The sequence below is a fragment of the Poecilia mexicana genome, unplaced genomic scaffold, assembly GCF_051168715.1.
Source record: "Poecilia mexicana isolate PSO_F unplaced genomic scaffold, ASM5116871v1 scaffold_9, whole genome shotgun sequence".
Lineage (NCBI taxonomy): Eukaryota > Metazoa > Chordata > Actinopteri > Cyprinodontiformes > Poeciliidae > Poecilia > Poecilia mexicana.
Window position 1 is genome coordinate 23397794 of NW_028263378.1, and position 13759 is coordinate 23411552.

General features: G+C 41.5%; 1 protein-coding gene across 3 annotated transcripts in view; it reads right to left on the minus strand.

Annotated features, from left to right (window-relative positions):
- dtx1 (deltex 1, E3 ubiquitin ligase) overlaps positions 1-13759 on the minus strand; it is a 53794-nt gene that overhangs the window by 9380 nt on the left and 30655 nt on the right. For 2 of the 3 annotated variants that reach the window (XM_014992540.2, XM_014992539.2), the window contains exons 4-7: positions 6212-6273; positions 5838-5999; positions 1361-1422; positions 1041-1199 (exon numbers count right to left, since the gene is read on the minus strand). In XM_014992540.2, coding sequence (XP_014848026.2) covers positions 1041-1199; positions 1361-1422; positions 5838-5999; positions 6212-6273 — 445 coding nt within the window. The remainder of the gene's footprint in view (positions 1-1040; positions 1200-1360; positions 1423-5837; positions 6000-6211; positions 6274-13759) is intronic. The other variant, XM_014992541.2, reaches the window with a different exon arrangement.

A 13759-nucleotide genomic window follows, 5' to 3' on the forward strand; every position in this document is an offset into this window, starting at 1 on the left:
GACACGCAGTCATCATGTTTAAAGATTTTATCGATTCTAGACGTCTTCCAGTTATTCAGTCTAGGTTTGCTTGTGGGTAAAAAAAAAAGAGTTAATCTTAGTTAGTTCATTATTAAGAAAAAACCCCCAAATTGGGTAGCTTTAACCTAAAAAAAGAAAAAAATCAATTCATCATTTAGAAAAAATAGATTTTTTTATTTCCTGGATAATATTTATTGCTGTAAAGAAGGTCGTTAGAAACAGCCCGTCATTTTTTGGGGTTTTTGTTGCAGTATGTACCTTGTGATAAAATCAGCACGTTAAAATTGAGCTGGATGAAATGATGCATGTTTTTTTTTTTTTTTGCATAACTCCAGCAAATGAAAGTAAATAAAAACCGAACTACAGTTGCATTTCAGAGTAAAAGTCTAAACTCATGTGAGAAGCAATGTGAAGTTTTGCTATTAAAAAGGTTAAGTAAGACATTTACTTACAGGTTTCATTTTTTTTCCAGAAAAAAAATGAAACCTGTTTAAGGCAGAACAATGGAGCCCATTTAATGTACGACATTCGTTTTTCTTTTTGAAACTTAAAACTGAACACTCACCAGTGAACCCGTGTAGGTGGTAAGAGAGAGAGAGAAAGAGGAGAGAGGAGGGGGTTTGGCGCTTTGAGTGATTAAGTACTTAGCATACTCGTTGAAAGGCATTGTTATAATTTGTAAATGCCATATTTAATGTTATGATTAGCACAAAAGCTGAAAAGCAAAAGACAAAACCTTTGAAACTGCCCCCACGCTGCTCGTTAGCTCCACGCGCATTTTTAAGGTGCAATCAGAAGAACCGATGACGGCCGACTAAATGCGCTTTCTGCATTTCAAGGAGTCAAAATGAAACCAACAGAATTCGCTGTGATTTTATGAAACGCCGTGCTGACACGCAGGTTCTAGGCCCGATAATTTACCGCCGTTGTGAGAACCAATCGAGCTCTGAGATATCGAAAGGTTTATTTGAGCCTGGAGCGACATCATAACAACGTCTGGCTCGCAAGCTTTTACCCACCTTATTGCCATTGTTGTACATGGCCACCAGGCACAGCAGATGGTACATGTGACCACATTTGCCAAGTTTGCCCACCAACTCTGGCTTGATGCCTTTGTGCTGCAGGATGCCTTCGTAGCCCGATGACATCGCCAGCCTCTCCATGCAGATGGTACAGTCCTGGAAGAGCCAACCAGAAATACTTCTGCTGCCATGGTTGTGTGTGTGTGTGTGTGTGTGTGTGTGTGTGAGTCTTTCACACCCAGTTAGGATGCTGAATAGTGACAGATTGCATCTGTTGGTAGATAGGAAACTTTTTGCTGCTTTTTTTTTTTTTTTACCTCATCTGGCACCACTTTAATCTTCTCTGTGTATCTTCGGACCACATCCTCCGGGTTTTTACCTGGTTATGAAATCAAACAAAAAGAAATTATCCTCCAACAAATTGTAGCAAAACCTGAAGTATGATTAAAAAATATATATTTTTTAGCCTTGAAACGAATGAATCTTTTATCGCAGAAGCACAAACTCACCCTGAAAATGTCAGAACATTTATTCAACAGGGAAAAAAAAAATGAAAAAAAAACACTGGCACAATTATTAGCACTCCTGTTGTACCACAGGCCACAGGAGTGCTAAGCTAAGAAATTGATTTTCCCGTTTGGCTAAAAGAAATACTTTTATTGAATGTTGCAAATGATTGGACGTATTACCACATGTACTTTCTATCTGCAAAATTAATTAAAAGGTTTTGCCTTTGTCCTCAAAACCTAACACATTTGTTTCTTTTGTAAAACACATGCTTTCACTAATTTGAGTTTTATGAGTTTGTAACATGAGATAAGTGTGTTACAATATAGATTTATGGCTGCACGAAGAGAAACAAGTAATTGTGATAATGCAACCTAAAAATGTGATAATGCAGCTCAAATTTCTCTGACCCTGCTTTCTTTTCTACGGCGCAAACAGGTTTTCAATGACTTGGCTCTCAGGTTCTCATTGCGATAAGGTTGATTTTATGTTAGGTGAAGCATTTCTGTTAATTAGGCAACATCAAAAAATCATTATCCTGCTGAAAGACTCGATGCCGACCCATTTTCATTATGCATCGTTTCATTATTCATTGTGCCATGAACTCCAGCTACATAGGCTCCCTGCGGCCTTCGGAAAAGAAACACACCATCTCAGGTTCGTCGTTGTACGCGACACCGGACAGCTTTTTCACATATTTATACTTTGTTTCAAGCCACACCTACACTTGGATGCCAAAAAACCCCCCAAAAACTTGATATTCTCACAAATCAAAGCACAGAGATCCAGTTAAGCTGCTAACAGAGTTCAGCAAAATCCATGTTTGTGTTTTTAAAATTATGAAGAAAATGATTTCCCTCCTGGTTCCCCGGTTCGTGGCTGAGATGTGAACTGCGTCTCATGTTTGTTAAGGAAACTTGTTCTAAAACGGTGAGCTTTGACTTTTTTTTTTTTTCTTTTTTTTATCTTTTACTTACCTTACTATATCCTGCTCATAATCTATGGTGACAAAATAAATATGGGTCCTCCTCTGGCCTAGAGGCCAGTGGCTAAATGAAATGGTCCTCTGTATCATGACATATTTAAACCCTCAGGGAAACAGCACGTCATTTATTATTAATTAAACATTCCTAGAAACTGAGATCACCTTAAAATAAGCCTTAAAATGATCTGGTTTAATCTAGATACCAATAGTTACTTCTTATTGTGGGGTTTTATCTTTGCTTTATGAATTAAAAGTTTGATTTTTCTACATTTTTCAGATTGAGATTCTCCTGCTACGACGGAACATGAATTTATTTTAAAATATTGCTGCATCTTAATAAAAAATTGTGTTTGAAAATGTGGCACTGGGATTTTTACTGATGTTTTTTTATGATATGAAAATATGCTTTGCCCGTATATGGTCCAGACGTGTGATGTTTAAGAGGAGGTCACCTTCAAACCGGCACATAACAAACAGCCTTTCCCTACACTCCCTGATAATCCCTGTGTGCAACCAGGCTACCATGGCTGAGAGAACACACACACGCACACACATGCACAGCTTACACCCCTAATACGCTTATAGGCAACCTCTCTCCCCCATGAGCCTTTGTTTGTTCATTTGAGGCACAGCCAGCGAGCAAAAGCAGGGGCAGCGGTGGAAAGAGACAGAAAAGCTTCGGCACAGAACAAGCAGAGAGGGAGGAGAGAGAACAGGAAAGAGGAGAGAGCTATAGGTGCATGAATAAAAGGATATTGCACAACTGGGAGGGCTTAATTAGTCAGATCAGAAACCTCCCAGACATTTTTTTTAATGTGCAATAAGCAGAGTGAGAATAAAAATAAATAAAACCTCGCTATTCTCCAGGCTGCTCAGTGCCACCCAGTTAATGTGAGTTTTTATTCTACGATTACAGACAGGGTCAATATCCCTGCTAATATTGGTCGCAAAGTCTATAATTTCTAATGTTATTGTCATTGTAAGCTTATATTAAATGAGGCAAAATACCAAAGTAGTTAATAGGGGCTGGAAAGACCAATGTTACATTTTTCATTGAGCCACTTTGGTGCGCCAAACTTTTTTTTTTTCAGACGTTTTCTTTGTAAACTATTACAAAAGTATTACAATAGTCCTACTGACCAAGACTTGACGGGTGAAAAAATAAACCCTCTGTCTGTCAAAGGTTAGCTTCAAGCTTTGACATGAACTGAGGAGAGTTGCTTGGTATGAGCAAATGTATGCAGCTAAAGTAAAAAAAAGAAAAAACAAGCACAAAAACAAAAATTTCCAGCTAACAAAACTTGTCAACCCTTTGATTTTATTTTATTTTTTTACTCAATGATGAAATTAAAATGGAAATGCCCATTTTCTTTACTGCAGGTATTTTTTGACTCAATTGTTCACAACATCAGAGGCGCCAATGTAATTAAAGCCAATAACGATTGCTAAGTTCTGCTGATAGCCTGAGGAAACGCTCACAGTAAATCAGCATGCACCGGAGCAGGTTATTCCCTTAAGGGAGACGGCTCTTATTAATACATCAGAGCATTTCCTGCTAAATTATGCCAAGTTTCCTGACTGTGAAATTGTCCTATATCATCCAGTTCCTATATATCCGATTATTAACCTGGCACCTAAATCCCGTTATGGCTTCTTTTTCCAGCGTCGACACTCGTCTGACCCAAAATCCGCCTGCAGCTGCCAGTACAGGATGTAGTTTGTGTAGCTTCGGCCACAAACACGCAGCTTGAAACTTGGCACGATGCGTTCTTGTGTTACGGTGAACTCGCAAATCTGGCAACACTCCAGCCGCCTTGTAAGGTTTTCTAATGGATCCCCAGACCAAGAAGGAATCTGGTTATTTACAGTTTTTCCTCGGCCGCTTCGGCGCGTTTTTCGAATCGATTTTCGAGATTTGCAAAGCAGCAGGTGCGTTTTTTCAAAGTGATTCGTACAAAATAGCAAAGCAAAATTCCAGTTTCTTCCTCAAAATTAAATATGGGTATGGATAAACTAGACAGTGCTTCAGAGTGTTAAGTACTGAGTTTGGATACGACAGTCAAATTGATTAGTCATGTTGTCAATATAGTAGAGAGAGAGATAAACTATGGCTAAACTTTTGATGACAAGAATTGTAAATTTGACAAGATTCACATTTATTTATTCATTTATTGTCTGTGCTATACTTGCACAGTAAAGTGTGTGAGCATAGCAAAGGGAATCTTAAAAGGCCGGCAGAGAGGACAAATGCACCGTCACCCCAATCAATTATGCACCCTGTGGTCCAGGCCGCTCCACTGGGAGGCCTGGATTCATCAACCAGCAGTTAACTGGAGGCCAGATTGCTCCACCCAGACAACATACAGTGGATACAAAAGACAACACACCTGTTAAAACATATAAAACATATAAAATTCCTCCTTCCCTTTGTTGAGTTGAGTATCCTGTATGAAAAATAAAAAGTCTCCTGGGTCGGGATCTGGAAAGTGAAAAATACACGGCAACCTGTTTGCACAGATGTGCTTCACAACCGTAAAGCGAATACTCTGTTGGACCATCATTTGATTTAGTTAAATTTTATGATTGTTGTATTGATTTTGACTTGTGCTCAGACTCTCAGAAAAACATTTTCTCTCCCGGATTTTGGATCAGAGGTGTCTGGCATTTAGAACCGTTTCAGGATTCTACACGGCACGACAAGAAGTCTATAGTGACATCTGAATAAAAAGCAAGGAGAGAAAATGACGCTGCCACCACCATGTTTCCCTGTGGGTCTTTTACCGGTGACGTTTGGTTACGTCAAACACTAATCGACTGTTTTGCCTCAGTGGAAACCTCCTGCCATTTTAAGATAAGTGGCACGTAAAATCGTTGACATGCACTGAACACACGTTCAAACCCAAACGTAAATTTAGCTTGGTTTCACCAAATTACAATTACAGCTTAGTGGAACATCCTGCAAGGTGAACCTGCTCTTTGCTCTTGTTGATGGGTGGTGGGTTCATTTTATGTCGTCAGCTGTCCAGAAACGTTTTGCCAAACATCAGCAGAAAACACCGACGATTGTAAAGTATTGTAATCCAAGCAGAGCCTGCATGAAAACCTTCCAGCAGTTTATTTCGGAGGACGGGATGAAATGTAAGCAACAGACGGCCGATACAGATGCACTGCGAAACTTGGCAGGACACTCAGCCGAGTGTCGGTGGATCGGCGGTTCCTTTCGCCGCAGAGTGAGGGGTTTCCGCGCAAAGAGTTCGACCTCGATTCGTTTGCACTGATCAGGCCGGTTTTCTCAGACTCACCTCTCTTCAGGTGCTTCTTCTTGGTTTTGCGCCGCATGCCATTGATCCCTGGCACAGGCTTCATGTCGCTCTTGTTGATGGGTGGTGGGTGCAGGATAGGCTTTGGAGCTCGAGTCAGACAAACGGGTAGACCTGCAGCGCACATCAGGATACCTGTCATCCCTGATACATATGTACGCACGCACACGTAAACACAGAGAAGAGTGGGAAAAGAACAGCGACAGTCACTCATTTCCTTTGGGATAAAAATCTATAGATTAAAACATTTTGAGGTGGCGAGAAAAAACAGACGGAAGAACCTCTTATAGTTGTTTTTTTTTTTTTTTTTTTTTTTTTTTTTAGAAAAATATGCTGCAAGCGTAGTGATTCCTAACCTGCTAGCGCTGGGTGCACAGGTCCAGACCCGGTCAGATTTTTCACTGGTAAAGCAGGAACGCTGTAAGGAGAGAGAGATAGAGAGAGAGAGAGAGAGAGAAAAGCCAAAAGCAGAAAACAGAAGTGAGTAATGTTGCTGAAAGTAAATGGCCCAAATGGTGCACCATTACTTGAGATCTGAGAAAAAAAAAGAAACCAGAAAGCAGCCTACTGTTCCCTGCATCCCACTATAAATACTGAAGCTGAAATGTCATGCACTTCAGCAGACACTGCTGCAATGGGTTGAGACGGCTTGACTCGTGCACAAAGCACCGCAGCAGAGCCTGATTCGGGATGACATTTGGAGAGCTTGGACTTTGTGGCGAACACAGACGACAGTTCACTTGCCCACATTTCAAACTCTCCGGAGCAGAGCGGACAAAAGCCAGCGGTGTATTAATAGCGCAGGATCCAGCGACTCTTTCCGAGGGGCCGAAACCTCAATTCAAGCGGCGTCGCCCCGCTGAGCAGAGCTCAGGAACTACAATTGCCTCTTCTAGCACGAAACACGATGCTGCGCAGCAGACGCCAAAGCTCGAAAGAAATAATTGGTTCTTGCGAGTTTTAGGGCCTCTGGCTAGAATGAGAGGCTTGTATTAAATCACATCAAACTTCAGAACAACAACAACAAAAAAAATCATACCCAGAACAAGAAGTTCACTTAAAAAAAAGAAAAAAGAAAAAAGGTCCCATTATAAACGAACAAGAATCAGAGGATTTTTTCCATTTTTAGCTTCATCCCTGACTGTTCCGTTGGTAACTAGGCAATCCAATCTTTTTATGGCCAGTGAACGCACCACGCCTGCCTAAGCACTGACAAGCTCTGATGTAAAACAACACTCATCAGTGACAAAGTCATTACTGAAGAAATAACAAGCAAAACAACTGCTCTTATTGTTAAAAGATTATAAAAGGAGAAGGACAGCACCTTACTTTTCACCAACTACTTTTGTAAACATTTTCTAAAGTTAGTCGTAGTCGACCCCGTTGTTACCTGTGGTGGAAAATTTGACCACAAAGTCCTAAATGTGTTCAGATAGCTGAGATAGAGGATGCATGCTAATCACACACACTGTGTCAGCTTAGCTAGTTTGAATTGACATAACTGAGCTATTTCCCTCAAAACACTGTTTCTCTGGCTGTAGAGTCTGGTAAAGGGCATCAATTAACACCTTCTCACATTTCTTTGGGCCAAAAAAATATGATTTTTTCAATATGAATTTATGTGCCAAACAAATTCACTGCCAGAAATGTGACTTGCCTTTTTTTTCCCCTTAGTTTGTAATTTATTGAAGAAGATGAGAAAACCAGAAGATTTTTTTTATTTTGTTTTTTTAAGAAATCCTGAAAAGTTCTCGGTAAATATTCAGTTACTTCCAGAAAGGTCTTCGTTCACACCAAAACACAGCACAATAAAACTCGTTCAAAACTCCTAAAACTCTTTGACAGAATTTTTTTTTTTGTGCTGAACTAAATTTGTAGCGGCCATACTGACGTTAATACTTGCAGCACGCGCAGTGGTCAGCAGTCAATTTATATGATCTGATTAAAAGGTAGATGGGTTTAATGTCTATGTGCTCCAGCACAGAAATAAATAAATAAATACAACACAGGTCAAGACAAATTTTGACCAGCGGTTTCACAAGCAGTCCAAGTCGTTTCTTGATTGAGGACAGTAATTATATCTGTCTCACTATAGTCTGCACATAAATGAAGACCAGAGGCTATGGAGGCTTCAGCTTACATACAAATGTCTACAAAACTTTAGTTAGAAAAGGAGTAAGGAGCAGATGAGGCAAAGCAGGGTGCACATCAATGTAGACCCACTGGGTCCATGCTGACCTGACCTCTTGTTCTCGCGACCTGGACAAACAGACATGATGCTCATTTATCTGTAGTCGGTTCATCTTATAATCTTACATTCCCAAGTTTATTAACCACAAACCGGCCCACAGCTGCACACAGGCCTTTTGAATCTTGTTACCGTTTGACCGTTGTGGACCGTCGGAGGTCGTTGGCCCTCCGGTTCTCCAGAAGAGCACAGATCCACATCGGCAGTGCGCTTTGATACAAGCGAAAGCCCTTTGTTCCTGTGCCAGGGGGATGCCCTTCTGTGAATTAAATGCAACAACAGAAGCAGGACACGAGGTCGGGATGAGAAGCTCATGTGTCCCATCCCTTCTCCAGCAGGTGCGGTTTCTCACCTCCGTTTTGGCAGGAACGCAAATCTGTTCTGATTTGCTGATTTTTTGTTTTCTCTCTCTCTTATTATTCTACCCAGAAACTTCAACCAACACAAATCAGTGCATAGTTTTGAAGTGGAATGAAAGTGCTCTGTGATTTTCACAATAAAACGTTTCTATAAAGCATGCAGTGCAGCCACCTTTTCATCCGACATCCCTGCATGAAATCCAGTACAACTCAGAAATCCCCCACTTGGCATATAGAGTCTATAATGTCAGTTATATCTGCACACTTTCAAGACTTTCACTTTATGTACCGTCGTCTTTAATGACAATTCTACACGGTGTCACTGCTCTGTGTTGGTCCGTCGCATGAAAACTCAAGACAACACATTGGTGTTGTGGTCATAGAAAAAGGGAGTGTCAAGATTTTGAACTCAACTGTGAGTGCGAGCATGCAGCAGCCGAAAGAGCGAGAGGTTTTTCAACAACAGAGAGTGATTTCACACCTTAAACCTCAACACAGGACTTAATGTTATGTCTCAGCTCAGAGAGGGCGCTCAGGAAAAAGCTAAAACAAAACACCGAGTCGATACTTCACGACACGCGGCTGCCCTTTCACTCAATAAAGGTATCAGCTTGATTGAGAGCTCAGCCAGTGTTTGTTTCCACTGCTGTGGATAAAGGAACGCTAGCTTAGCAGTAAATTTCAAAGGTAAGGTCGATGATGTGAGGCATCAAATGAACAACAACAACAAAAGCAACCCAAAAATCCCCCAAAAGACAAAAAATTAAATAAATAGTGCTGCCTGGTGGGAAATCTTCCCTCTCACTTAAACACACACTTAAATGGAAACCAAATGAGAGCAGATGAGGGACAACATGCCTCTGTTTATGTGTGCATGTATAATTCATGGCGTCCACAGAGCGCCGTTATCAAACAGATCATTTACATCAGGGGAAGGACAGGGACAGAGCAGCGAAGGAGCCTTTAGCATAATGTACCGTCTGCACGTACATTTTGTTCCAGGACACGACGTTTATCCGGCGTCGGAAACACGGCTCGACGTTTAACGGAGAAAAAGCCCTTATCCGGATTATTTATTTTCCGCCTCGACAAAGATTCATCCTGAACTCGTAAACAAACTCCTGTACCTTAATCAGATGTTTTATACTTTACGTTTGAGACAAACCATCAATGCTAGAAAGCGGTTTGTCTACAAAGCTGCATCTTAAAATCGGATAAATCGCCGCCGACTTCTGACTCCTTCCTCCTCTCCGGTCTACTTTAAATAAAGAAGTACATATCCCTCATCTCGAGGCAGCGACCCTGTCCATCACGGTAAACAGCGATGACGGTGCCTGCAGCTGCACGACTTCCAGGGTTTAACCATGGAGTAGGTCCCCCGTTCGTTCCTTTTAAAACAGTTGATAAAATGTGGGGCAAAAATCAAGCAGCTTTTTTTTTTTTAACCCATACTTTGCATGTGCAATCTGCAGCACACTTACAAAGCAGGTAGCTCTCTCTAACAGGCAGACACAAATATGTCTCATGAAGTATAAGAGATCAGAACGCAGAATCAGCTTTTGTGCAAGTAATGATAATCTTTTTCTTTTTTTTTCCATATAAAGAGCTTTTCACAAAACAGGAGGACAAAAAGATGCCAACTCTGACTCATTCGCTAACCAGGCAACAGATGTTCTCGCCACAAACGGAGCAGGTGCAGAGGCGATCAAAGAGAAAAAAAATATTTCCTCACAGAGAGCTCCAACATCTGTGAGAACATCTGATTTTTTTTTTCCCATCACAAAAGAGTCCGCTCTGAAAGAAACAACGCACCAGATTATAAAATTATGCAGTACTCTCTAAAAGTACGGACTGTTCGGACATGTGTGGGGAAGTTTTTGGAATATGTTAATATATTGTTTTTACCCAAAATAAAGGCAGGTTGCATTCACAGAGTGAATACAATGGAGTTCTCTGTAGTCCAACGGGATTTAAGAGAATTTATCCAACTAGAGAAATAATCTAGCAAATTATCAGGCTGAAGTTTATCACCTGTGATAAATCTCCTGTGTCAAAATCCTAACCCACTTTAAGGAGGTTGGTGATATTTCAGGCAGTCTGTATGCTGTAAATCTTGTTGTTCTTTGAGAATTTGTCCTTAAAAGTTTAATGCCTGGGTTAAATCTGTGCAGACCTCCTCGGCGCAGCGTGAGGTTCATTCTGCTGGGGAAACCCAAAAACTCTCTCACAAAGTGTTCAGAAATTTGCAACATCCTGTGCTCATATTTTATTCATCTCTTCTTCTTAGATATAAAAACCCAAATTTAATTCCAACACTTGGCATAGAAACAGAGGGATAGCTAAACATTAAGGCGTTTGATCTGAACAGATTCAGATTTGTTATTTTTTTGAAATCTCAAACTAAATCAAGGCTCGTTTTTGGAGCCACTTGTGGTCTTCCGGGTTGCAATTTAAACTGAATCTAATCAGTCAAAAATCAAAACAGAAAAAATTCCCACACCTCACGATGAAACTGCGACGTCGGCCTGCGCGCAGACGCAACATATCGCAGCGCAACATCAGCGTGAGCAGGCACAGAGCTTCAGCGTTTCCTCTGTGATTCTGCTGCTGTGGCACTTCAGTTTCACCGAGGTCGTTGAGCAAACCACACAAAACCTTTGTGACCACTGCGTTTCTTCTTACGCCGTGAGAACAGCTTTTGCTTTCCCTCTCTCTCGACTCACGTTCGCCTCGAAGTTTTTCTGTCTCTGCTTTCCTGTTTTCACACACACACAAAAAAGAATCTTACGCAGGATCGTATTTTTTAAGGGTTTTTAAGTCAGAAAAAACACATTTAACTGTTTAAAGAGTCCACAGCTTCATCGCTGATGCTGCAGTGCCACATTAATCACGGCCTCTGGCAGGTCGGGGCATACGGGTCGGCTTCTTCTCCTCCTCTCGGTGCCATTCTTTCACTCCTGAGGGAATATTCAAGCTTTCTTTTAGGGCCTAATCGAATGTCATCCTTCATTAGAGCCACGGCATTAAGCCCAGTTTAAAAAAGAAATGCTGATAAAGAACTAAAATCCACTTCATCTGCTCATCATGCATTATGAAAACAAATGTGGATAAAAATTTATGAGTACTTATTAAATTACTGCACTGACGCAGGCGGCAGCAGGTGGAGGCAAAGCCGCTTCGCCCTGCAGCGGCAGAGTCGGAGAGGAGCAACACTGACACCAGCACATTTCAAACTTGCATCAGTTTGGCCCACATAATCTTCTCATGATTTATTTATTTGCTATAATATTAATTTTCGTCTGAACAAAGCGACGGAGCGGCTCGATGGAGAATAATGATCTGTTTGCTCCTCGTCTTCGCGGGGCCCTCCGGTCGGCTCCCGCATTAGCATTCCTACCTCAGGGGCCTCATGAAAACAGCAAACATGTTGTTCAATTTTTTTTGTATCCCTTTCAAAAGAAAACTCAGCTGTTGGGGGTTTTTTTCTCTCTTTTTTTTGGTTTTACGTTTTGTTTTTACTCATCAGAAGGTAATCTGGCAACTCAGATTCTAACTCTGCTAAACAAAAGAGGAAGTGGTTTCCTCTGAGTGAAAAAAACAAAACAAAACAAAACACTCAAGACCGTGTGAACTAGTCTGCCTGTTCATTCCACCACAAAGTGTTACACACAAACAAATCATTGCTATGTTAAGTCCACTTTTGGATAACTATTTGCTCAGAGAGAGTTTTCTTTCTTCTGTTGTTGCCTTTTTCTGCAACACCTTCGTTTTAAGTATCGTCAAAGACACGTCGATGTGAGAAACAGATTGTAGACCAAACAGACCGGGATAAATAATTCACTTAACACAACTTGCCCTGATTTCTGCCAGACCTGGAGAATTGAGAAACACTTAAAAAGAACCGGTCTGACGACATGAAGCAGGCTAAAAGTTCTTAGAAAGCAATGCATCATGCGCCGCTTAAAGAGATACTAAACCATATGAGAAACAAAGTCACTTACTGCAGTGAGTGGCTTTGTTTACAGATGGAGAATTCATGGAACCGTAATGATTCACCAAAAAGTAGTCCAAGAAAGAACCACTGACTCATTCAGGTGTTAAAGTAAAAACAGCATCTAAAGCACTGACGTCACTTGCGTTAAAAAAGCCACTGAGCCGTCTCGTCTTTATAAAAAAATGATCCCCAAGACCTTTTGGACTGTATTTTGTGGGCTGACAGGGCAAAAGCTGAATTTTTTGGGAATGTCGTGTCCTGTTACGTCTGCTGTGAAACTAACACAGCCTTATACGGAAAGACAACGGAGTCAAACACGGCGGTGGTAGTGTGGTGATCTGTGCCCACCCTGTTGCTTCAAGTCCCGGGTAACTTTCCGTAAATGACGGCACCATGAATTCTGGTCAGCATCCTGAAGGAGAACGTCCGACCATCAGTTTATGACCTTCAGCACGGGAGCATCGGGTTATGGAGCAGGACAATGATCCTGCAAGTTCACCTCTGACCTCTCCCCAGGCACATTCCAGACTTGAATGCAATTAAGATGCTGTGGGATGACTTCAAACAGGTTTTCCATGCAAAAAGAGAGTGAACCAAGATTTCTCTATCCCTCTGAGAAACTTGGCATCAGGCAGTAAAAGCTTCATCAGTGCGTCTAAGCTGTCTTAGGAATCCAGTTTTCTTTTTGAGCCTGTGTCAGCTTTCCCACCCTGTTTGCTGATATCACAAATTTGAAAAGACATTCACTGAAAATGAAGGTTTGTGCAACGGCTCTGCATATTCATGCATCTGCTGATGGCTGCACTGTTATCCCTTTGGACTCAGATTTAGCTCAGATAAACGTGGAAGAAATCAAAACCAAAAGAAAGCAGCTCCTGTCCCAGTGCCGACAGATGCGTCCGCCGCCAAAGCATGCAGGTGGTGGGACGTGGGCAGTCCAGTTTTCACACGCGCCGACGTGTTGACACAAACCAGCAGATGGTGCCACCTCTAATATTTTGTGTGTGCGCGCGAGGCGGCCTGATGCTCGCAGCACCCAAAGCCCCCCCGGCTTACGACCAGTTGTTTTACGACACGCTGGATAGAGATCAATACATCAACAGCAGCTGCCGCCATCAAACAATGAACGTGTCACTCCAACATTTATGACACCGGGCGATCTTACAACAAGAATACATAAACAACATGCGGGATTCTTGTTAACTTTTTGTGTCGATTTAGAGACCGCCGTGTGCCAAATACCTGTCCTGCACCCAACAACAGTTAAATTAGGGCGTGGGTGTGTGAAAAGAAAAAAAAAGAA